At 35.3% G+C, this 27,564-nt stretch overlaps 1 protein-coding gene across 2 annotated transcripts; it reads right to left on the reverse strand.

Moving 5' to 3' along the window:
• Positions 1-12,139: 12,139 nt before the first annotated feature.
• Positions 12,140-27,270, reverse strand: sh3bgr (SH3 domain binding glutamate-rich protein). 2 transcript variants are annotated; one of them, XM_046876800.1, is made up of 11 exons: positions 27,151-27,270; positions 24,967-25,152; positions 24,605-24,685; positions 22,418-22,690; positions 21,992-22,021; positions 21,604-21,633; positions 19,251-19,274; positions 18,937-18,963; positions 16,393-16,419; positions 15,601-15,655; positions 12,140-12,744 (listed from the first exon to the last, which is right to left on the reverse strand). In XM_046876800.1, exons 1-10 carry the CDS (start codon positions 27,193-27,195, stop codon positions 15,635-15,637), a joined length of 744 nt encoding a protein of 247 aa, XP_046732756.1. In that variant the 5' UTR covers positions 27,196-27,270; the 3' UTR covers positions 12,140-12,744; positions 15,601-15,634. The 2 variants fall into 2 exon arrangements, with proteins under 2 accessions (XP_046732756.1, XP_046732757.1); XM_046876801.1 differs by lacking the exon at positions 22,418-22,690.
• Positions 27,271-27,564: the final 294 nt, after the last annotated feature.

A 27,564-nucleotide genomic window follows, 5' to 3' on the forward strand; every position in this document is an offset into this window, starting at 1 on the left:
GAGCCATTAAAAAGGACCATACCAGCCCAGAATTTTATTTCTCCTATACTATGGATATTTTTCCATTTAATAAACGCTTTTAATCTTTTTTTAATAAAAAACACACCACACTTTATTATCCATGTATAGTTACTGTTATCACTTATGTTGTAATTGCTGTAAACATTCATTCCCTCATCAGGCTTTCTTTTCTTTCAACCTTAAAGTTGACACTCTTTTGATAAACATACCCTTTCAGAAAATGTTTCGATTATTAGATTATAATTGTATTTTTATTTTAATTGTAGTTGTAGTGTTTTTTCATACAAATCATACCAGTGAATGAGCTAGAAACCAATGGAAACACAAAAAATCAAAATAAATAATAATAATAATAATAATAATAATAATAATAATAATAATAATAATAATAATAATAATTATTATTATTATTATTATTATTATTGTTGTTGTTGTTGTTGTTGTTGTTGTTGTTGTTGTTGTTGTTGTTGTTGTTGTTTGTTTCCATTGGCTCATTATTATTAATTCCCAATGAAATAATAAACTAATAAAGTTGTAAATTGTAAAGCTGCTGTTATCGAAAATAAAGGCAACACTTGAAATTTTCACACTTTAACACAATTTATTTGCAAAAAAACCCAAAACAAGACAAAAAACAGTAGGAAATGGAAAGATGCAGGCTTCTTTGAAAAAACATACGACATCCCTCATGCAGGCCATTTCTCAGAGGAGATTGAGATCAGTATACCACTTGTCAAAGGCAACATAAAACCTTTAGCAAAGTGAGTGTCAAAGGAAAGCTAACACTGGGCTGAAAAGAAAACATAAACAGCAGGGTCAAGTATCACCCTTCTCATATCACAGCCGCTCCATGCAACCTACTGGAGGTATGCCTAATTTATTTATCAGCTGCCAATTCATGTATTGCCATGGACATTGAGAAATTAGAGAAAAGTACACCATAATTGGCCTCTGTCTGATTTGCTTTTGGGAAGAATGCTACAGTATGCTGCGCATATTGCCTTGCACTGCTCATGGCATTAAGCGAAATCGGTACGGAAACGAAACTGCGTACACATTACGTACACATTTATAAGTCCTTATAACAAAAAGATGTGTGGTATCTTAGTTATAACCTGAATTTTCTTAGCATACACAGTCATTACACAGAAGTTTCTTTCATTAGAAACAGCTTTGTCCCTCAGGCTTCTGCATTAAGACAGATATTACTTCCTTGCTCATGAATTAAGAACTGATATCATTATATCAAATCAAGCTGACAAGAAAAAACACAAGCTTATATTAATGAGGCCATTGAATATTATTGTTTCAGTAATAGTAACATATATGTATGGTGTATGGAGTTTAATATAGTTTTCGAGTTTTGGGCAAAAAGAGCTTTACATATTTAACATTTAGCACGTATTTAGTCTTTATTGACAAGTTTTATGATTTATTAGTAACTTCAAAAGCAAAGAAAAAGGCTGGGAAAGGGAATGACTGTTTATCGCTCATATAATGTTTCTGATATCAGGACTGAACTTGTTTTACAGGTGTTATAAAACATCTGGCAAAAAACCTGGACATGACCTGGGGTTCTTAGTTGTTTTCAGATTTTTCACTTCCTTGAGCAACCCACCCAAAGCTTGAGATGATTTTGCAACAACCTCTGACATCCAAAGTTTCTTTCCTAAGTCAACTTGCATTAACCAGTCCTTTGCTGATTTGCAGCACCTGTCATGGTGGTCTTGGCTACAGATATTGGTTGCACCCCATCTTATAGAACAAATAGATTACAGGGTGGAGGCTAGGAATTAGTTGAGATTTTCTTGCTTTAGTATTTCAGAATGAGATACCTCTAAGATACATTATTTTTCTCAATCATTTTACTGCCCTTTTGTCAATTATCTTAATTAGTTGCATGATGTTTCTTAAACTGTTTAATTTTACACTTATTGAAGAATTTTGTAGGGCCGTCCCAGATTTTTTTTAAACGTGTTGCAGCCATTAAATTCAAAATTACTTTATTATTTCCTTAAAATGCTACATTTTCTCAGTGTAATTATTTTGTATGTTTTCTATTTGAAAATCAATGCATTCTGTCACAATGTCCTAACTTTTTTTAAATTGGGGTTGTATATAGTGTATATACAGTGTGAGAATTATTTTATATCTCTAAGCATTAGTCAGACATTAATCACTAGAATAATACTTGTGACCCCGAACATTCAGTTCCTGTCTTTATTTTCTATTTTTGCATACCTAGACTGTTGCCTTTTGGTATGTGCTGATCTGCAGTTCCTCTTTCTGTTTTCTTCTTTTGCGCCGTTCCTTTATTCGCACCCACACTGACCTCCCTGTCACCTTTTATCTGTGATATATATTCATGTGTGACACAATAAAGCTTTGGTACTTCTCTCTGAAAGCTGCCTCGTGTGTTTTCATTGAGACTTCCCCAAGCGCTTGTAGGAGAGCAGAGATCGAGAGGAAAGGCTGAATCCGGGTGTATCAGGTCTATACGACAGAAGGTGATCCTGTCCAGGGGGCAGATGATGAGATAATTCCTTACATACAGTATCTCACAAAAGTGAGTGCACCCCTCACATTTCAGCAGCAATTTAATTATATGTTCTCAAGGGACAATACTATAAAAATGAAACTTGGATATATTGTAGTGTAGTCAGTGTGCAGCTTGTATGGCAGTGCATATTTACTGTCCTCTAAATATAACTCAACATATTATTGTCTAACAAACTGCCAACAAAACTGACATGTCATGTAAATGTGCAAAACCACATGTCCTATTTATCATGTTCATGTTTTTGTCTGCTTGACAGGACCATACAAATTTGTGTATTGTGTATTAGCGCAGTTAAAATTTGGTGCATTGAGTATAATTCCCTCATACTGACCACTGGATGTTCAACATGAACATGATGAATCGGACATGTGGTTTTGCATGGTTACACGGCATACAGCTGTTATCACTTAGGGTGTACTCGCTTTTGTTGACAGCTATTAAGACAATAATGGCATGTTGAGTTATTTTTAGAGGACAGTAAATCTGTACTGCTACAAGCTGCACATTGACTAAAATATATCCAAGTTTCATTTCTATAGTATTGTCCCTTGAGAAGATATACTAAAATGTTTGCTGAAATGTGAGGGGTGCACTAACTCAATGGAAGAGAACTGGGATCACTCAAGATTTATTGAATTCATAATGCTAACTTGTCTGAGGAGTCGTTTTTATAGCATAATCAGTCTCAGAGGCAATTTAAAGATGATTTTAACTTTCACAGCTTGATAATACTCACTGCTTTTCTCTAGTGTTTTTTGTTTTTAATTGGAATATATAATTTGACTGTCACACTGAGCTGCTCTAAGATTAAATCAGTGTATATAATGAGAGAGTGGGTAAGACAGAGACATGGTCCTGTCATCAAGATAAATAGTCCCAGAAAGAAATTTGCCTTGACTGTGTAAACTATAGTGCTGCTTAGATGCTTTACAGGCATGGTACTGCTGCAAAAGCCAAGCCAGCACTTTTAAAACCTTATTGCTGAGAGCTCATGTGCCAAAGTGTGCTGCTGCTGATGCACGACTGGCAGTGATGAGTGGCAGTGTATATCAATGCTCTCTCACATACACTGTATATTGCTCAGGCAGTGGAACATTGTTAAGGAAAGTAATTAAAAAAAAAACACAGAAAATAAAAAACATAAAAAAGAAAAAAGATACTGCTCAGTTTTCAGGTGCATTAAAGCTCAGTTGTTAAGTGATACATCCATAATCTATCCTCAGCAGTGATTGAAAAAGCATATGTGAAATACTCTATATCTCCAATAGTATTGGGTCACCTGACCTTTCCTGCTATATGTGGTTCTTTTCCAAACTGTTACCACAAACCTGGAGGCACCTAATTCTATAGGACGTCTTTACATGCGCTATAATACAATTCTTCATTCACTTGAACTTGGAAACCCAAACCTGTTCCAGCATGGCAATGCCCCTGTGCACAAAGTGAGCTCCTTGAAGATCTGGTTTATATGCTTTGGAGAGGAAGATCTTGAGTGGCCTTCTAAAGAGCTCTGATCTCATCCCTACTGAACACCTTTGGGATGAATTGGAATGCTGACTGCACCACAGGCCTCCTCACCTACATCAGTACCTGCCTTTCATAATACCCTTGTGGCTGATGAACAGAAACACAGTCCAAAATCTAGTGGAACATCTTCCCAGAAGAGTGGAGGAAATTATAAGAGCAAATTGGAACTAAATGTGGAATGCAATGCTCACAAATCGCACAAACCGTACTTATAATCAGTTGACCTAATACTTTTGGAAATATAGATAGATATAGATAAATATAGATTGCGATACAGAAAATAAAACATGGCATGATTGCAGATTTGACACACAAGCAAGTTTATTTGTGTCCTCTTTGGGAGAGTTTCCCTGCAACCCTCATATCTAGCTTGCTCTTTATTGATCTACATATACATTTATATAAAGATGCTGTGTGACAATGTCTAATATTATTATGTGCTATCCAAATTAAATTGAATTCAATTCAGTTCTTTATAGAGAACACATTCTGCATAGAATATAATATGCAGTGACTTAGAGCTCATTACCTTTGAGCAATCAGGTCTTGGGTATAACTCAACAGAGTGGAAAATAATGAGTGGCTCTGGATTAGGTAACATTTATAAATCCGACAGTGGAGCTGATTAGAAAGCTGTTCCTCATGTCAAGGCCATCTGGCCCTTACAAAGAAGAGATGAGCGCTTAATAGCAAGTGTACTGACGCATTTTTCAGATGCACAATCTGTGTCCTCACCAAATAGAGATCAAAATGCAGCCTAAATCACCATTACATAATCGAATAAATCAGACACAGTTCATTCACGTTTATTTGTACAGCTCTGTTAGTAATAGATACCGAAATAAGCTTTACCAAAATTTAGATTCAGATATAGATCCAAATGAACAAAACAGACACAATGATGACAAAGCAAAAATCACTGAGATGAAGAAACCTTGAGTGCTATCAAACCTTAAACTTGGGTGACATCAAAATGTGAAATTAAAAACCATTTAATTAAACAACACTTAGCCTGCTGTGAAAAAGAATCAGGATGAGCTGCAAGATTGCAGCAGCAGTTACTAGGAACAAATCCACAGAATACAAGTGAGTACCTAATGAAGCAAGGGTGAGAATGAAGCTGTTTTTATGAAAGACAAATCTTTACACTATATATATATATATAATGTCATGTATTTACTGTAATATTCTATATCCATCCAGTACTGCAGAAAGTCATAATTGCAATATTCAGAAGTGTAGCATCAGGCAATGTCATAAATTAGACAGTAATTAATGACTAATAACTGCATAAGTAAGTGACAGGTTTATTGGTTTGTATGCCATTACAAGCTATTTATGAGACATTCATTGGTTGTTATTTTATTTTTGTCTGATAGCCCCCTTACACTTGTTTCTATCCTAACAATGAAAGAGTCTTTCAACTGCAATGTTTAAGATTGTTAAAATGAAAACATATGTTAATTGCTTTTAGCAACTGACTGTGATAATTCAAGATGTCTGTCACATGCAATTTGTTCTCATTTTCAATCACAAAACAACAAAAACTGAATTCTTCACTGCAATATTGAATTTCTCTTCTCTTATTGAAAAACAAGAAGTGTATACTTAAGAATATATTTTATATGTATTTCATACTTATAAGCTACACATTCACACAGTGTATTAAGCATCTATAAATTCTGTATTTTGCACAACAGAGATTAGATCTAATCACAGAGATTAGAGTCTTCTTCTTCTTTCGGCTTCTCCCATTGGGGTCGCAACGGCAGATCATCTGTTTCCTCTACATCTGCCTCTTTTAAATCAACTATCTGCATGTCTTTCCTCACCAAATCCATAAACCTCCTCCTTGTTCTTCCTTTTTTCTTTCTTCCTGGCAGCTCCATCCTCAGCATTCTCCTACTGTTATAATCAATGTCCCTCCTCTAAACATGTCCAAACCATTTTAATCTCGCCTCCCTCACCTGTTCTTCAAAATGTCCTACATGCGCTGTCCTCTAATAAACTTATTTGTAATGCTGTCCATCCCCCCAACGAAAACCTCAACATCTTCACCTCTGCTACCTCCAGCTCCACCTCCTGTCTTTTACTCACTGCCACTGCAGATACCCTTCTATCACAAATCACTCCTGTCACTCTTCTCCACCCACTCCACCCTGCCTGCACTCTTTTCTTCACTTCTCTAACACACTCTCCATTTCTTTGCACTGTTGACGCCAGGTACCTGAACTCCACCTTCTCCTCCTCTTCTCCCTGTAACCGCACCACTCCACTGCCCTCCCTCTCATTCGCACATTCTTTGTCTTACTCCTACTGACTTGTATTCCCCTTCTCTCCAGGCTCTTTTCAACCTGCTCTCTTTTCTCAGCACAAATAACAATATCATCCACAAACATCATAGTCCATGGAGACTCAAAATACTCCCTCCATCTTCTCAACACCCTCTCCTCACTAGTCAACACATTTCCATCTCCATCCTTTATTGCTCTAACTTGCAGCACATCCTTCCCAGCTCGGTTCCTCTGCCTGGCCAATCGATATAAATCCTTTTTTTACTTCCTTAGTGTCTAACTTTCAGGGTAAAGGAGTAAAAGCGTTTTAAACCGTCATTGTTCATGGGACCATAAACTATTACCATAAACTATTACCATAAACTATTTACAAAGGAATGATTAAGGATGTAATAACTCCCTTTGATTGTTTGTTCCGTTCATTCACTTTTTGTCTTTTGTGTTTCAAAACCTCTTTTTTATATATATTTTTCGTGATATTCCCAAACATTTAAAGAGAGTTATTACATCCTTAATCATTCCTTTGTAAAAAGTTTATGGTAATAGTTTATGGTTCCATGAACAATGATGGTTTGAAATGCTTTCACTCCTTTACCCTGTGTTAGCTTTAGTGATAAGGAAAAGAGATTCTTCTAAAAAAAATTAAAAAACTGAAGGACATCTCAATATGATGAGTCAAAAACTTAGACCTCCAGACTTTATATCATTGCCATATTTCATATATGATTGCCAGTTTGGATGGCACAAACCCTGCAGCCTGCAAGCCCCAAAGCACTACAGATTTGGGGGCTGCCCGAGACAACACTTAATCTAAACGATCTATGGCATGCCAAAGCTTAATGAAAAGCTTTGTGAGCAATCTTGCTCCAGGAAGCTGACGCACATTTAACCTGCTCTGATTTACACCAGAGGCTTTATGCCTTCAGCGGGAAAAACTGATGAGAGAGTATGATCCTGTGCAGGGTAGCCTTTTCAGTGTACTCTGTTTTACTCTCATTGCAGGGACGAATTCTGGATCATTATTGTTAGCATATATTTCTGAATATTTCCATTCATTATAGTCCATTCATTATATGTAGGCTTTTAATATGGTGTAACACAATGCCACAATATCTGTAACCGTATCGGTATTCAGATTTGGGTTTTAATAAGGTTTTTTTAAAGAGTTTAATATGAATTCTAATACCCTGTGTAAGATGTTAAAAACCATGTGTAAAAATCCTAAGCAGGGTCAACATGGTCTATGTATTCTGCAGAAAGAATTACTGAATCTTAGCTACATCATGTGTTTTGATGTTCCAATACTTTTCTAACAAATTTGCTCTATTTCGCAAAATATGTGAACGAATGAATGTAATCTCTGTTCTGTGACCTACATTTTATTTTATTGTCTCATGGCAGGTGAAAGCTTCTGGGCCCCTGATCAATGACCTTAACCACATAGCTGCTCAGTTGCATGAATAAAATAAATGTAAGTCACTCTGTATAAGGATGTCTAGCAAATGCCATAAATGCTAATGTAAATATCTACATGTCTAAAATATCCAAATCAGACCAAATGTCTGAGAAGTCAGAACAGAATAGTTTGTGATATATTTGTATTACTGTAATGAATATATATATATATATATATATATATATATATATATATATATATATATATATATATATACTTCCCAACATTCTAAGCCTTGCATTGTGGTGCTAATATGTGAACCCTAACTAACTTCCCACACAGACTAAAAACAATTGTGTTTAGTTGTATGTATAGCAGCACTACTGTGTGTGTGTGTGTGTGTGTGTGTGTGTGTGTGTGTGTGTGTGTGTGTGTGTGTGTGTGTGTGTTTAATGCAGTGCATGCATTTTATTTGAGAAATGGCATGTTAGCAGCTCATGTGCTGACCAACTGTCTATGAAGAGGGAATCTCTTCTCTTAAATCTCTGGCTCTCATCCAGTAAAATATCGGACACATGGTACCACAAATCACAGCTTGGGTTAGATTGTTATCTTAACTTGCAAGATTGCACAAATTTATTCAAAACCCCTGTCAGAAAAGAACCCTGCCTAGCATTCATAGTGCAGTGATATAACACACATTAATGTTAAAGGATGCCTGTGTCGGGGAAAATTTGTGAGCTGGGCAATAAAGATGCGTTCTCTATACTGTGTGGTTTTTATTTCCTCTGGATTTTAGCTGAGTTAAGAAATTCTGTTGATGATTATTACGTTATGATTAAAACATGGCAAATAAGCAGATTTAATCTTGAAAAAAAAGTAGACATTTATTTTGAAGGAAACTATGAAATATACAAAGCTGAATAGACCTAGAAATTCTTTAAATTCATTATTCTTTCAGTGCCTTACCTCTGAATGGAGTGGTAGAGACCATTTGGTGCTGCTGAGGATATTTCCACATGAACAGTGAAGAGTTTGGTTCCTCTCAAGGTTTCTTCCTTATATCATCTCAGGAATTTTTTTCTTGCCACTGCCACTGTTTTTCTACATTCGTAATCTATTTTTACTTTTGGAAAGCCGCTTTGAGACAATGTCTATTGTTTAAAGCGCTCTACAAATACTACTGAATTGAATTGACATTGTATAGAAGCTTTTAAAAAACATATTTACCTTTTCCACATTTCCAAACCTAGTACTGTATATATGAAAGCCATTCAGGAAGTTAGAAAACGGCTTCTGCAAAATAAATAGTTTTAGTTCTAAAATCTGATTTTATAATCCATAATACTGCACAAACACCAGTAAATACTGTAATCAAATTCTGTAAAATGCTTTGGGTTTAAAACCAATACATTTATTACACCCTGAGCCATTGTTCTGGCCAATACTTAAATCTTTGCTTGTTATGTTGCTTAGTTGTAATCAGAGCTTTGTATGACAGGAGTGATTTTTTATTAAAAGCTGGATTTTATTTTATTCATACTGTTTTTGTCACCGGATTATAAACGCAGTAAAATTAAAAAAAAGTATGTATAAGGGAGATTTCAGGCATGACACAGTGTTAGAAAAATGTGTTCTTTGTGATGCACTTTTGGAGTTTAAAAAACCATACAGAAATAAGTGAATTATCAAGACAATAAGGTAAGATTTGGGACCTTTGCTTTCCTGCTGTTGACTCGTTACCTTGTCAGCAGAATGCTTGGATGTTAGTGAGTAAGACTGACTGGTTAAAGTCAAGAATGTCCTAATGGACTTTAAATCTCCTATCAGAGTCAAATTCTTCTCTTTGCGTCTCAGCCCACAACCCAACAGAACTGCTTTGCCATGGGAATTAATGACACTGCCCAATCGATTCTCATTCCAGAAACCTCCCTCACTGGCATCAACAGTGTCATATCCCTGATCAAATGTACCTGGGCAACTGTCTCCTCCAAGCCTGGAGCAAATAAATTCTCTGTGAAAAATGTCTTAGTAAATGCAAAAAAAAAAAAAAAAAAAAAAAAAAAAAAGAATAATGCAGATCGAATCAGATGTACTGCAAGCAGCAGTTAAAGCAAAGATGTGAATATGCTGCAACAACAACAGAAATAAAATAGAAAAAATATTTTGTAATTTACAGTAGAATATCTGTATGGTATCTTTTATTGGAGATTTCTTAATTCTATTATTTTATCAGTTACTTAGAAGATGAATAATAGAATTCTCTAGTACAAATCATAAAGAAGAGTAAAATGCAAACACTACAAGCAGGTAAATTGAACAAAAAAGGACAATGAATGTGGCAATGTAATGTATGTATTCACTGGGGACATTAAGAAAAGCAAAGTTATCAAACTTTGTGATAGGATATTTCTTTTTTAATGAAAATATTTGGGAAGGGCAAATCTATTTTCTATTGCTTCATGATCCCACATCATTCAATTTAATTCAATTATTTTTTATTTGTATAGCACTTTTAACAATGACCATTGTCTCAAAGCAGCTTTACACAGATAATGTGGTAAGATAGAATGAATAAGATTGTTCTTTATAAGTGTAAATTTGCCACCAAATCTCCAAATCTTCTCCTTCTTTCGGCTTCTCCCATTAGGGGTCCCCACAGCGGATCATCCGTCTCCATACCCCCCTGTTCTCTACATCTGCCTCTTTCAAACCGAGTGTTCATCTTTTCCTCCTTCCTGGTGGCTTCATCCTCAGCATTCTCCTACGATATACCCCATGTCCCTCCTCTGCACATGTCCAAACCATCTCAATCGGGCCTCTCTCACTTTGTCCCCAAAACATCCTTCATGCGCTGTCCCTCAAATAAACTTGTTTCTAATCCTGCCCATCGTCGTCACTCCCAACAAAAATCTCAGCATCTTCAGCTCTGCTACCTCCAGCTCCACCTCCTGTCTTTTACTCAATGCCTCTGTCTCTAAACCATACAACATCGCAGGTCTCACCACAGTCCTATAAACTTTCCCTTTCACTTCTGCAGATACTCTTCTATCACAAATCACTCCTGCCACTGTTTTCCACCCACTCCACCCTGCTTGCACTCTTTTCTTCACTTCTCTAACACATTTTCCATTGCTTTGCACTGTTGATCCCAGGTACTTAAGCTCATCCACCTTCACCACCTCTTCTCCCTGCAACCGCACCACTCCACTGCCCTCCCTCTCATTCACACATATACTCTGTCTTACTCCTACTGACTTTCATTCCCCTTTTTTCCAGCACGTATCTCCACCTGCTCCCTACTCTCACCACAAATCACAATATCCAAGTTTGCCACCTAATGATGCTACCAAATTATCTCTGTAGACTGTGACCAGTCATTTAACCACTGTCTGGAACTCTCAGTAGTATAATTAAGAGCGGGACTGGGTAATGCAAATAGGGTTGGAGGCAAACCAGGGCCCACAGGCACCAGTGTCAGTAGTAGTGAACTTTGATATGAAGAAGGAGCTGATGGAACCAGGATGCAGAAGCTGAAGGAGACAGCACATTTAAGAATCAAACATGAAACTAGAGATACCAATGATCCAATACCAAATATCAGTCTCAGATAGCAAAAGAAAAAGGTAAATTAAATGGAAGAAAAATAATCTTAGAAATTATAATAGATCCTGTAAAAAAATGGCAGTATTTGTAATTTATATCTAATGTATTTCTGCACCTAGACTTTAATGTTTTTTTAAGGTTTTAAGGGTTTTTTTGTCTGTTTGTGTGTGTGTTTGAAAAATTTGACTGTAAAGTGTTAAAGGTAAAAAAAAAAAAAAAAAAAGCATATTATATAAAAATAAGTAATTAATATCTTATAGCAATCAGCATTGACTGATAATTATAGTTAAAATACTAAGAAAAAATGTTTGACCAAATGTCTATGGAAAGCTAAAATATTATTAAAAGAATGATCTATCTTTGCTTACACAGTCAATAAATGTAACATCATTAAATAAAAAAAATGTATGCAAGAAAATAATAATTCCTTTCAGGGGAGATTTAAATATGCAGCAAATAATAAAACACACAGCATCTAATGCCACATATTTTTTTTATTGGCATTCAGGTAGATTTAAGCAATTACATGAAAGAAAAGTGCTTTTCAGTTCATAAATGACAACAGAAGCCTAAAGCTGGAACTTGTAATGATGATAATGTGAGCAATATTCCCCTGCTAACAAATGAATATCGTGGTTTTATATATATATATATATATATATATATATATATATATATATATATATATATATATATATATATATATAAAACCTGTTTGATGTTTTAAAAAATAATAATAATAATATGACAAAAATTATATTAACCTAATGAATTGCAATAAGGAAAAAAAATGAAACATTATCAACGCTCTTATTAATAATGTCTTTAAAAAGGGATACTATAATGATTTCATACACAACTACATGATCACCACAACTACAAGCAATGATTCTAAATAGCAGTATACTTCCAGCCTTCACCCTGTCGGCCCACAAGGTTGCATTTCAACACTACTGGTTATAGTGCACCTACAACTACAATAGACTGCAGGACAATCAGTGCTATCTTCAAAAACAGTATTAAACTCTTCTTAATGTGCGATATGGCACACAAAAAAAGCACAATGTCACAGCGCATATGCTGAACCATTAGCTTTAAATATTACAAAATCTCCCTCCTTTAGAATTCGTCATAAAAAAAAACCTAAAGGTAGCTAAAAAGGAAGGAAAACAGCAGTTTCATTCAAGTTTGGTTGTGGTGGTTTTCATGTCTAAGTTCCAGAAAGTGGCTGTGTGAGCACGCACTCCATGACCTTTTGTGTGGAAAATGTTCTGCGTCAAACATCTTCATGGTCTTCAAGCAGAGGCTGTCACGTTGGGTGGGAGTCAATACATGCAAAACTAAAATTATAACAAGTCAACAGACAAACAGAAATTTGGTTATTTTCTTTGTAACAGTAAGCTGCAATAGATATATGCAAATTATTTGTTTTCTTAGCTAGCATTATTATGATAAACATTCTTGAAAATGACTAATCACCTGACTAATGACTGTTCATTTCACATGCTTATATATGAACATGTGGTCTTAATAACAATAATGACATGTACCACATAAACAAAATAATTAGTACTTTCATAAATTCAGGTTAGTCATAAAAAATAGCTGGCTAACATTGCAGTTGAAACCTATTAACACAATATATAAATCCTCTCAGGAATTCTGTTATGCTAACTAGCTGGCTAACATCAGCATGGAGCATATGAACAGATATATCAATATACAACTTAATATCCTCTTAAAAATTTGATCAAGTTTAGTTTATAATAACTACATGGTAATAGATAAAAAATATGAACATTTGAAGCCTATGAAAATTAATGAAACAGAAAAAAAAATACAAAATTGTACTTAGTTAATTCATGAAAACTGTCTGTCTATCATTAGCAGTTAAACACACAGACAGTACATATTTAACTTTATCAGGTTTAGATGATAATAATTAGCTGTTGGTTAACATTAGCATTACATTTATAAACTCATGAAGATTATGAACATGAATGTGACTTGAAACGTCTCTCAAAGAATCTAGTAGTGAAAATGATAAACATGAATATTATATGAGTTTAAAATCCTCTCAGACATTTGAGCAGAACAACAAGGTAACTAACATTATCGGTGGAATATACTGAAATACACTGATATAAATATGTAGTCATCTGAAAGTAAAAGGATACCCTGTCGCCTTTTTTAGGGTTTATGTATCAGGGCGTAAAACTAAACAACTGGTCCTTATCAGGTCTTAAAATGACATAAATACATCCACTGATGAACAACACATCATATTAAACCTGTAATTGGTAATTTAGACAAATAAAACAAAAATAAAATAGACATGTATGAGAAACTAAGTACACCTTCACTGCTTCAATTGGATTTAAAAGGATCGGTAGCAGACAGTTGCTGCTAATCCAACACCCTTGATTGATCGATCATCAGCTCATGTGACCACCTCTGTAAAGTCAGCAGTTTGTTGTTCTGGAGCATTTAAGTGTGTTCTCACACAATATCAAAGAGCATTAAAAAACATCAGCAATCTGATCTTAGAGAAAATATGTTGCTGCTCATTAATCTAGGAAGGGTTATAAGGCCATTTCTAAACAATTGAAAGCTCATTCTACAATGAGAACTATTATTTAAAAGTGGAAATATTCCAGACAGTTGCCAATCTCTGCAGAAGTGGACATCACAGCAAATTCACCCCAAGGTCAGACCATGAAATGTTCCAAGAAATTGCAAAAAAAAAAGTCAAAAGTCACTCTACAGGCTCTTTAGTTAGGATGTTAAATGTGAACGTTAAAATAGAAAAAGACTGAACAAATACGGTTCGGATTCAAAGTTGCATCTGAACCAAAATCACAAACATTTCATACTGTACTAATTGTCAAGCACAGTGGTGGAGGGTTGATAAATTCGGCTTGTTTTGCAGCTGCATGACCTGGGCAGCTTGCTGTCATTGGGTTGACCATGAACTTCTCTGTATATCAAAGTATCCTACAGTCAAATATGAGGCTGTCTGTCAGACAGCTAAAGCTTGGCCGAAATTAGGTCATGCAACAGGACAATGATCTTAAGTACACCAGCAAATCTATAACAGAACAGCTGAATAAAAACAGATTCAAGGTGTTGCAATGCTGTCAGAAATCCAAAAGACCCGAAATGCTGTGGCAGGACTTTGAATAGAGCTGTGAATAAATAAATGCTCCCAAACCTTGATAACTTGTAGCAACACTGTGATTAAAAATATGACTGTAGTCATACTGAGCAAGATTACTTCATTATTGCTGCTAAAGGTGGTTCTACAGGCTATTAAATCATAAGATGTACTTAGTACTTTGTATTTTTCCACATGGTTTTTTTATTACAGCTTGATTTGTGTAAAGAATAAATAACGACACAGTGTAATATGTCAGAGGTTACATTTAACCAATTCTAAGACCTGCTAAGGACCAGATGAATTTTATCAAGTCAAAGTGGGGTGTACTTTTATTTTCACATGACTGTAAATCCTAGCTGGTAAACTATAACAGTGAGACTTTTGTAAAAATACATTGTAAGAACATTAATTCAGTCAGATATGCACATGCTAGCTGGCTGGCTAACAAACAAAAAGAAAAAAACCTTAATGAGCATGACTGAACACCAAGTAATACTTTTAAAAGCATTTAACAGCATTATAAAAAAATTTTAAAAGTCAGTTAATTCATTCATTTTAAAGCATACTTTGTATAGACAAGCAGATGAGTCCAGAATACGAACGTAACGAACTTAAATAAGCGTTAAGCAAGACCATTAAGGAAAAGGTTTATCATGGCTTAATGTGATGGCAGCGTTTTTAGAAGACCAAATTTAGGAAACACATTAATAGTAAAGCATAATATGTACAGACAAGCAGTCTGGTTGTGTTTCGTCTCCTAAAAATGCTGTCTTATCGTAACCCACTTTAAGCATTTTTCACATTAAGCATTTTAGAATGTCCCCTTATAGACTTCTTTTATATGGACTCAAAGACACCCCCACATTATCATCTACAGTCTAAAAAGCAGTTACTAAGAGACCTTCTCTCTTTTCGCATCATAGCATTTATTTTACACATAAAGCACACCTCTGTTTCAGCCATGTCTTTTGGATATAACCTTTGGACAAAATTAACCTTATCGCTCCACCTAGTGGTAGGAATGAAGAACAGATCTTACCATAATTAACCTGATAATCCTCTGTGTCCCATCCTCAGTCCTCATCCTCTTCCTCCTGTACCACAAAATAGATCTGAATTGGTTTCTATCAGTAATACTAACATTGGATACCTGTGAAAAAAAATAGCTGTCTAGCTGAGTCAATTGATAAGTTATTATACAAAAAAAAAAATAATAATTTGCAAAGTGTTAGTTTAGTTATGGAATGGTTTTGAAATTGTGTTCACACATCATACTAATACTGAATAAACAAATCTAAGATTTTGAAAAGAGCACAAGTATTATAGAAAGTAGTGGGCAAACCATTGATAAGGGATTAAAGACACAAATTTGTCAGAGGGAAGGTTTTCTCTACCTCTTCCATGAGGAGAACCTTTCTACTTTAAGTGTTATACGGAGGACAGATCAGGAAGGTATGGTGCTATGTTTGCTGTAAGAACCTGGTTTGCATTGAAGCAGTCAATACAATTGATTTATAATACATTTTTTGACTGTACACATATATTAAAAAAAAGCAGGCTATTTAATTGCTTGTTATTGATTTTATTTAGTCAGGGACGTTTCAATAAGGATGTGCGAACATATTTTTTAAAAATACTTCTTTACATGCTGTGTGGATCTTGCTGAGATCATAAATTACAGAGAAAACATGGAGACAAGTGTGTTTCTACTCCAGGGCTGTACAAGTGACTGTATAAATAATAAGTCTCTGGATTAAACCACAGCACAAAAAAAAACCCTGTTAGGATCCATCAAAATCCATGAAACGTGCAATGCAGTGAACCTTTATACCTCTGATGCTTGCACCTCTTCTTCTTCCTGTGTCACAGAAAAAGCAGCAAGGAACTTGATTAAAACATGCAAAGTCTATGTGTTTAGACCACAAACAGTACAACAAGTACAAAGTACAACAGTACAGAGAGAAACCAACCACTACAGGCACTTAGATGTTGTGTCCATGTATTTGTGTGTGTGTGTGTGTGTGTGTGTGTGTGTGTGTGTGTGTGTGTGTGTGTGTGTGTGTGTGTGTGTGATCAGGCTGAAATGGAGATCTGTTGTGCTGGGGAGAAAAAAGCAAAAAGCAACGCTTAATGGGTGTTTATGTGTAGAAAATGAGATCAGAGGCTGTGATGCTTCTTCCTGTGATTCAAGTAGACAGGAAATAGAAGCATGCTAAGAGACAGCATAAGCAGAGATGGATTTCAGACTGTGAGAAGAGATAATTGAGCAGAAATGAAGGCAAGAATGAAGGAAATGTTTTTTTCTATTTAAAAACGTGGGAGAAAAGAACAAAAAAGAGAAAGAAAGCAGATTGAGAGGAAAGAGAACATGAGCACATGGTAATACATTCATTTATTTCATTCAGTAGGCACCTCTCCCTGGTCAGGGCCAGTGGTTCCAAAGCATATCCCAAGATCAGAGGACATTAGATAGCAATCCGCCCTCCAATCATTCACAGCGCACCAACCGTACATCAATTCACATATGCATTCACAGCTAAGGGCAAATTTAGCATATCCAATCCACCTACAAGCATTTTTTTCATGGAGGAAACAAAGCATACACTAGCTTTTAGCTATTAGCTAAACCAAGGGGGTAGACATTATGATAGCAGTTTGCACTGTGTTTTAGGAGAATACTCATTGTATTATTTGTCCATGTGAGATTATACTTTGACAAATAATACAATAAATACACTCCTAAAACACAGTGCTAAATGATAGCATAATGTCTAACCCCTCCTTGATTTAGCTAATAGCTAAAAGCTAGTGCATGAGTTGTGTCAAGTATCGAATCAAATAATAAAAAGAGATGGGGTGGTGTGATGTGTTCCGGCATGAGCCATGTTTCCAATTAGTTTTACTTCTCTTATACCACAACCATGTTTTATTTATTACAGACAGACATATTATTTGATAGATTATTTTTACTTTGGAACATCCACATGTCGACATCCACCACGTCATTGCAGCTTGTTACTGAAAATTCACAATGTCCTCTGTCCTGTCTTGTGGTAAAAAAATAAATTAAAATTCCAGCAATGCCTGTTGTTGTTACACTGTTGTTGTTACACTCCATACTGAATGATGTGGTGTTTTTTGCCTAAATAAATAACACATTTTTGAATCTTCTGCCATAGAAGTCCTTGTAAATGAGTTGTTACCAGTGGCGGGCCATGCATTTCACACCTACTGGCCTTACAGCAACAATAGATGTAATGGCTGAAATCTGATTGGATAGAAACTCTAATGTAAAATTACAAAAGAGAGACGCTATGAAATGGAGAGAATAGAAAATGTAGAATATATATATTTATATATACACTATATATATTAGGGCTGTCAAAATTAGCAAGTTAATAACACGTTAACGTATATAAATAAAAAACAGCACTAACTTTATTACCGGCGCATTTCTGTTTAACCATTTCTATTACAAATATACATACATAATTATAAAAGAGGCGAAATTGAAACCTTCAACGTAACACACATTTATTCACGACTTCCTTTCTTTACTTTGATATAAAAAAATAAAAAAATAGACTTTACCGAAAATACATTTTTAATCACTAAACATTTGTTTTACTGATGCACCACGTTTCACATCAGTACGAAAATCCGCCATGATGCACACATCCGTCAATTAAAACCGTCCGTGTGAAAACATAGCAAAAGTTCCGTTTGGCGTCCTGGTGATTAACGTAATTTAAAACACCATAATTACTTTAAAAAATTTACAATTACATTTTGTCTTCAAGCTCTATGTTGAGGATGATTTTACTAATAATAAACATAAATTTAAATAAAGTATCCATATCTGTCCACGCCCCTGTTGATTAGAGTATTAAAAACTTGAAAAGTATTAATTTAAAGTACAGATAAAAATGTGTGATTGAGTTAACTCTGACAATCATGTGATTAATTGCGATTACATATTTAAATCAATTTAAATCACTTGACAGCCTGTATATATACGTATATCTTTGTTAGTCATTCTGACAGAGTTTAGGGAAGCAGAGTAGGCCTTGCTGGCCCTGACAGCGCACCACTGGTTGTTATTATATAAACAATAATGTTTCAGAATGAGTAGATTTACAGTATACATACTTGTGATTTGCCTTGTAGTTCACAGGTAGGTATATGATTATAGATCATGAAGTAACCCCCTCTAACCAATCAGAATTCAGCAGCAATTTGGCAGAAGCATCATCAATGTGTGTCTCTGTATCAGCTTTGGTCCACAACCATATTACCACATCGGACAAGAAGATAGAGGGATAGAAACCCGAGAAACATGAAGACAGAGAGAGAAAGAGAGAGTGTTGCGATCTACCTCAAGCTGTCGAAGTTCTTCCTCCTCCTAAAGAATCAACCGCAGTGGGTCAAAGGGGTTTCGCATGATAGGCAAAAGAGAGAAAACATACAGACACACACAAAACACACAACAAACACATGCAATAAAAGGAATGAAAGAGCTGCTTTGTGTATAGTGTGTATGGAAAAGAATCAAACCAGCAGGTGCAGGACTAGGGAGAGAGGCGGTTAGAGAGGAGAGAGGTAAGGCAGAGAAAGGTCTAACGGGTCAACGATGAGAAATAAACTCAGATCTGTGCTTAATATGAAAATTGGCCCACACAACCAAGTTACCTCAGACATTAAGTCCTCTTCTTCCTGGAAGAAAGCAAACATATAGATGGGGCAAAAAGGGTTTAAAGGTGTGAAAATATGTGGATTTTCTTGGTTTATACAGTTTAGTCTAGTCTGAGGACTGAACACATTATACTAGACAGAGAACAACAACAAAAACCTCACACAAAATACACTATATGGTCAAAGGGATTGGGACACCCATCCAAACCTGCTCCCCCATAGCAGTGCCCCTATGCACAAAGCCAGCTCCATGAATATATAGTTTACATGGTTTGGAGTGGAAGATCTTGTGTGTTCTGCTTAAGAGATTTGACCTCAACCTTATTAAACACCTTTGGGGTGAATCGGAACACTGACTTCACCCCAGTACCTGACTTTACTAATGCCCTTGTGGCTAAATGAGCACAAATCCCTACAAACACACTCTAGTGAAATGTTTTAGAAGAGAGAAGGTTATTACAACAGCAAATGGGAACTAAATATGGAATGGGATATTCAAAAAGCACGCACGAATCTAACGGTCAGGTGTCCATAAACCTTTATCCATATAGTGTACTTGGACATATAGGAGACTTTTTGAGTGTGTAGTGTTCTGTGCTAAGTGTAAAGCCTGATAAAAAAAAAAAAAAACGTGGTAAACAAAGAAAGGGCCTTAATGCTTGTCACATAGTGAAATTCTTTCTTTGCATATCCCATATAGGGTTAGAGCAAAAGGTCAGCCATGATACAGCACCCCTGTTGCACAGATAGTTAAGGGTCTTGCTTAAGGGACTCGAGTGGCAGCTTGGCAATACCAGGGCTTGAACTCGCAACCTTCCAGCAGTAGCGACAAAATCAGAAACATGGCCATGTCATTAATTTACATGCTTTTTTTATTGATATTCCAAATAAGGTGTGTAAATATAACAAATCTGTAAAGTGCAAATTATTGCTTGCCACACATAAAATGCTAAAAAATTACTTTTATCTATACACCTGTTCAATATTGTATATTTACCCTTTCTGTCCTATTGAGGGATGGACTACTCAAGAGCTCTGAAGGTGTGCTGGAAGTTACAAGGTGGGGACTCCAAGGATTTGGCTTGTTCTTCCAGCACATCCCACTAACATTCTAACATTCAGATTGAGATGTAAGGAATTTGCAGACCAAGTCATCACCTGTTAAGTTACACAAACCTTTCCTGAACAGGTTTTTACACTGTAGCAGGACACAATATTCTGCCTACTGTTGCCATCCCTTGACCAGGTAAACTATACACCCACACCCAGCAATCTATGTGGAAAAAATGTGATTCATTAAACCACCTTCTTCCATTGATTCCATTATTATGCTCACATGCCCATTATAAAGCATATTCGCTGGAATACAGAGGTCAGCAAGGATAGTCTGACAACACAACTTCAGACACATACTTACTACACAACATATGCAGCAAGCTGTAATGCAGTGTGTGTTTTCTCAACTTGACTTTCTTGTCGTTTCTTGACTTGACTTCACAACTTTCTATCAGAGCCAGCATCAAAATGTTAAGAAATTTGTGTTTTAGTAGCTCTTTCATAAATCCTTGCTCTTCCACACACATTAATGAGCCTTGAGCAACCATGGCCTCGTCTCCAGTTGTCCTTTCTTGGCTCACTTTTGGAAGGTACTAACCAGAGGATCTCAGACCTAGTTATCAGAATTTGGTCCTTGTCAAAAGATTCTACTTGCTAAGTTTTTACTTTTAATAATTTTAAATTGTATTCTTAATTTATTTTCAAAATGTTCACATTATAAGGGTCCATGGATGTCAAAATGGTTGAGAAACTTTATGTTAGACACTTGTACTGTGCTTAAAACAGAAAGATTAACTAATTAAACTTGCAGCCATCAAATATGGTATGTAAAAAGTCCTGTTAAAGCAAAGTGTGTCTTGAAAAAGAAGTGTTAAAAGTCATCATGCAAAACCCAAAATGATTTTTTTGTAGACTGTGGGCAAATAGATGGCCTATGAGAGAGCAAAGATGAGTTAGCAGTCCAAAAACAAGGATCCATATACTCATACAGTAGCTGGAAAAAAGAAACAAGCTGATGGTCTGCATGACTTTGAGTTGGGTTTAGAAGTCAGTGTTATATAGAGCTTAAATACACATTAAACATGAAATTCTGAGTTTTTTCATTAAGCAGTAATTAAAAATAATTAGGTTTAATAACATTTATAACACCTGTTTTTTTAGGGGCAGGGGCATCTATATCTATCTATATGCTGCATTCTTCAGTTATTATACACATGCCAGAGGGATTTAAAAAATATACAAATATGTTAAATGTTTAAAAATTGTAAAATAAATACAAAAAAATAAATAATACCTGTTCATATTCTTCTTCTACTTCACCTTCCTGTCAAAACAGGAGAAAAACACTATCAGTAAGAAATTGAAGGCAATTCTTCAAAATTAAAAAAAAAACATTTCTGGACTGAGAAATTATTGTTTTTAAATAAAAGATTTTAAGTGCATTTAAGTGAATTAAATGTGTTTTATGGGAGAAACCATGATGACAGATGACCCCCAACTTTCAAACTCACTTATACATTTTTACATTTCTTATTTTAGCCATGCTCACTCTGGTCTATTCTTGCCTTTGGATCCTAAGCAAAAAATCTTTCCTCTAATGACAATGCAAAAATTCCCATTACCCGATTAGGAGAATTCAATATGGCCAAGCCAGAGGATGAGAGAAAGATTCAGTAGTTTACCTGTTCTTCTTCCTCTGCATGCTGTATTTTCTGTTAGAAAAATAAAGGAAGATTGATTACTATTGATCACTATTGATATTGATCCTTGATCACTATTTAGAATTGAATGAAGCCTTTGGCCATAAATTATAATCCGTATAAAAAGTGATGGTCATGCAGTGGGAGCTGTTTAAGGGCTTAGGTGAGAACAGGGTGAAATGAGAAAATGGTTAAAATTAGAAGTGACTGCATGTCCAACAAACCTGAAGAAAAACAAACTCTCAATAAATGTGTTACATTATAGCTAGGAAGTTAAAGGAGGAATGTGAAGGAGCAAAACATCAGGAGATCAGGGAGACAGAAAAGGGAAGCATTATTAAGGGAAGGATTGAGGGGAAGAGGAAAGAAGTCAGTGCACCAGGAGGAAAGTGTTGAGAGCTAAATTACACTGTCTTGTATTACTTCTGCTTCCTCTTCTTCTTTTTGTTTGTCTTCTTCTTCATCATCAGCTTCTTTTGCCTTCACTTCTTCTTCTTCTTCTTCTTCTTCTGCCTCTTCTTCTTCCTCTTTGATCTCCTCTTTCTCTTTAGGCTCTTCTGAAAGCTCGTCTTGTGCCACCTGTTCTATGACTTCTTTATTTATCTCTTCTCCTCCTTCCACCTCTGGTGAATTCACCTCAGATGTATTTTCATTCTGCACCTGTTCTGAGATTGCTTCTTCCTGGTAGCAAAGAAAATCAGCATTCCCACCCAAAGAAACAGGTGAAACACATGTAATATGTGGAAGGATGTATACATAATGGTTGTGACAGTCACACTGGTCTTCACACTGGACCAGTGTTTTATGTGGTTATGTGTTTTATGCTGACACAATAAATTCATCTGATCAGAAGCAGTTGTATCAGCAGTAGGAAAACATTAGAAACAACAGATGTCTGGACACAGGATTTCAAAAAACCTGAGAATGAATGTAGAAGAATAATGAAATTTCATAATATGAACACAACTACTTTCTTTGTCCCTCTACATATGTTGTTTATGTTGTTTAATTTCAGCAATTTTAATAATTTCTGCCTGTTTGAAAAGTAAAACATTGCTGCAGAAAGATTTTACCTTAAAAAAAAAAAACCCAGAAAGGAAATAAAGGAAATATTAAATGTATGTCCAAATAGCAATACACAGGAAAATGCCCCCATTTTGCTCTAAACAAACAAATAAATAAAGTTGATCAGCAGTTCAGTTTGCAAATCATCTAAAAGTTTAACTTTATAAATATAGTTTATAATCATCTATTTTTTATAGAGAAATTATAGAGATAAAAACAGTAAATATAAAATAAATATGTTTATAATGCAATGAATTTACTTTATGGCCCACAGCCATAGGAAATGTGTGTGAGTTTTTCCATATTGTTCTGTGCTGTTTGTTTATCTCTTGTGATTTAAGCGTCATTCATTTTATTCCCATTTTTTGTTTTGTTTTGATGAGCAGGTGATGCTAATACAAAAACTACTATAAAGGTATGGTGGAGGAAGTATAAGGGTTTGAGGGCTGCTTTTTTGCTTCCAGGCTTAAAGAGTTTTCAATCATTAAAACAACAACAAAATCAATAAACTTTACAAGAAAAAGTCAAGTCAGAGCAGCAGTTTGTCACCTGAATTTCACCTGAGGTTTGATGATGCAATGACATTGAGCCAAAACATGCAAGAATTCTTGAATGCATGCAAGAAAGAGTCGAGAATGCAAATATAAACAAACTGAGATGCTGTGGTATGGCCTAAAGAGAACAGTTCCTGCAAAAAAAACAAAAAACAAAAATACTAAAATCGTTGCTGAATCTATGAGGGGTGTACTCACTTTTTTTGTGCAATACTGTACATACAAATCCCAGAAATACATTTTGTTGTAAGAAGAAATTGTCTGTTATTTGTTGGTCATTAAATAAAATGTTTTCATGCTTTAAATGATACACAATGTGATCAACAAAGACTTGAAATATACATATGTATGTGTTATTAGTTTAGGCAGAAACACCGATAAAATAAAACATAACTTAATAATTACAGAAATCCAGATGGGTTTAGAGGGATTGTGTAATGACATATGAACAGTATATTAATAGAAAACACAGACGTCTTCTATTCAAGTAGAATGAAGCTGATAATTTTTTCTTCTTGAGTAAAAGACAAAATCCCCGGCTTAAATATCACACCAGTATGAAAACTTTACTTTCATTATTTATGCAATTCATGGTTACAGTCTTCGCAAACACAAAATCTATTAAGGAGAGAGGTTTTTTATTGTTATAGTATCACATTAAAAGGACCCTCAAACTTTTGCCAGAACCATAGGGGCTCCTGACAGGTTCTCATTTTACACAGTTTATGCTTTCACTTCAAATTTGCAAGGGACAGCAAGTTTTTGTGTAATGTCGTGAAGTAAAAAGTAAGATATTACCCTTGAAAACACAGTTAAGTAAAGGTTTCACCAATTGAAAATTCTTTGATAAAGTATAGATATGTATTTGAATGATGCACACATTACAGTGTTTTAACAAAAATCTGAAGAAATCGAAATGCCCTGTTTTATACTAAGTAATGGAAAAAATACAGACAGACAAACTGACAATACTGACCTTAAAGCCAGATGGAGGGGTCAAACCCAGGAATTCATAAACTGAGTTGTCCTCTTTGGCATCAAAGAAAGTGTCATAGTCCTGTAATACAAGACATGTACATTTCAACAAACAAAAACTATGGCGCTTACAGGAATCATTTTCTTCAAGAAAAACAAAACAAAATAATAAAGAATTCATACATTTTCCTAACAGAGACGCATGTTTCCGGCCATTGGGGTGGGTTACAATTTGGGACAATAGTTGGCAAGAAAATTAAATGGAACAGGAAAAATTAACTACAAGAAAATTCTTGTATGTTGCGAAACTTGATTAAAATCTTGATTTCAGTAAGTAAACCATGTGATATTTAACTTACTTACCCCACAGTAGTTGCTCTCATTGAAGATCTGAGGTGGAAGTGGGATTCCATTAGATGGCTTCTTTTCGCCTGGTACATTTTCCCTCATCCACATGCGATTTTCTTCATTTGAAGCAATGTCAAGCTGTGCATATTCAATTTTGAGAGCTTCCAGAAACCCAAGCACATCCTGCTGCTTTTTTTTGATCTGTGGGAATTAATGAAATATGTAGCTTACAAATAAAAATGTTAGTAACAGAATATAAAATGGGAAAAAAAAATGAAATCAGTCAATTGATACTAACAAAAACAAAGTAAAAGTGTTTGTTTTGAAATTAGTGATTTTTGCAACAATCCTTTTTTTATTACTTTTTATTTACATTTTTAATACAATGGTAATAAAAACGTGTTTGAGTTTTAGCTGACCCTAAACTGATTCAGGTGTAGTAGCAACTATAAAATACCAATGTCAGTTCTCAGCTCGGTAGGCACTCCAGTTCCCAGCAACCACTGCTGCCTACCAGAATGTTTTTACTTCGTTGGTGAAAGGTTTTGTTCCTGACATTTCGCCCTAATCTAGTTTTTTTTTAAGTATTCATTTCAGATTTGTCTGCCTGTCTGTCTCATATTTCTTGACAAAGCTCTGTGAAATTTTATTGAAGATGTACTACAATGTAAATTTAGATGTACAATGGACCAAAAGTAAAAAAAACCAAGAATACATAAGCAGGGTGCCAGTCAATCAGAGGGCACAATATACCGTACACTCACAAGCACATAATCATTCACACTGATGGCCAATTCATTTCGGCTAATCCACCTATTAGTATGTGTTAGGAAAGTGATACAGGACACCATGCAACAAAACTTCACACAGTAACCAAAGCTCAGGATTGAACCATAGCTGATGCTATGAAGTTCCTCAAAATTGCCAATTCAGACACCCATTAGCATAAACTCAGTATGGAAAGCGTAGGTTTTTATTGCACCTCACAAGCTCATTGCTTAGAAAAAAACTGGTTTCTTTCTCTGCATACTCTAATTATTCCCCTGCAATGTTCACAGCATATCTAGAATAACATCACATCCAGTTAAAAAAGTTTCAGCGGATTCACTTATTTCCTCTTATTGTAAAAGTCCCTTAAGCTGATATGTTCTACATTTACCGTCTTGCCACACTGCAAAAAACTTCTGCAATATTCTGCTGAAAGAGGCCAATGTCATTACTCAATGACATGAAAGGGTGTACTTGGTCTGCAGCAATGTTTAGGTAGATGGTATGTGTCAAAGTAAAATCCACATAAATGCTCGTATCCAAGGTTTTCCAGAAAAAAATTCCACAGCCCCATACACAGTAAGTCGTAATGCGTTCAGCCTTGGGCACCCATGACCCTGTTACCAGTCCACATGTCCTTATTTGGACCATTTTACTAACCACTGCAGAGCAGGAACACCCCATATGACCTGTCGTTTTTGAGTTGCACTGACCCTGTCATCTGGCTCTCATAAATTGGCCTCAACTCCAAGGACTAAACCTTTTTTTCCATATATATATTACAGCTTGAAAAGTGTCATTGTAATGAGATAATCAATGTTATTTACTTTATATATACTGTATATATTAATTCTTAAACTGTATCTGATTACCTTTTTTCTACTCTATCTCTTCACTATCGATTACTATTCATTATAAATATTAAAAAATCCATTACACTTAGTGTAAAATGTACTAATAAATATGCCCTCGTGGGGAATGATCCCTTGAGGATTACATACGTATAAAATGCTGAGGGGAAAGAGATACAGAGCATAAAAGCGGATTAATATTTAATGTGAAAATGTCCTTATATTGGATTAAATAGTGTGGCATGTGTTCTAGCATGTTCTGTGTGCTGCTGCTAGTCTAAGTGTTTCTGCAGGTTTGGTATGTGATCCAGATCAGTGACTGCACAGATATATAAGGAAACTGGAGGAGGCCTAGGAACTTAGAGCATGGACTCAATTCTTTCAGAATAACTAATACAGCCTAAAGCTTCATTTCAATTTATTCATTTGTACTTATAGAAACTCCTGAACTTACAGGCTGCCATTATAAGTTGTCCAACTTACCAGCAAAATTTCATATCAGTAGTCTATAATAAAACTAGAAATATAGTTAAGATTTTAGCACAGTGAAGCCAGCCAATAAAAAGTCGTCCTGACTTACCGCTGTTGATCCTGAGGAAGAGGCCAGAAACACTTTAATAACCATTGTGAAGTGTGTTGGAAGAGGCTGTAGTTTGTTCACTCGGCTCGAGCGCACTGTAGGCACTGAGGTCTATTTTTGTCCTACAGAGCATCATGATAGCAGCTCTGACTGAATGATTGGCAACTTCAGCTGTCTGTCTGTCAGCATTGAGGGGCACTGCAAACTCGTACATGGACAGAAATAGCAAGTTAGGCCAGCCTGTGTTACAGGACTAAGTTTGAAAGCCTGTAGTTAATAAATAACCCGTTTGAAAAACAGCTTTATTTTGTTTATTGCCTTTGGAGACAAAAATGGAGGTAAAATAAATTGGGTATAATCTATTGCATAATTTTGCATAATTGAAGGCAATATGACTGTGAAGTATCACTCATA

Source organism: Silurus meridionalis, chromosome 20 (assembly GCF_014805685.1).
Source record: "Silurus meridionalis isolate SWU-2019-XX chromosome 20, ASM1480568v1, whole genome shotgun sequence".
Classification (NCBI taxonomy): Eukaryota; Metazoa; Chordata; class Actinopteri; order Siluriformes; family Siluridae; genus Silurus; species Silurus meridionalis.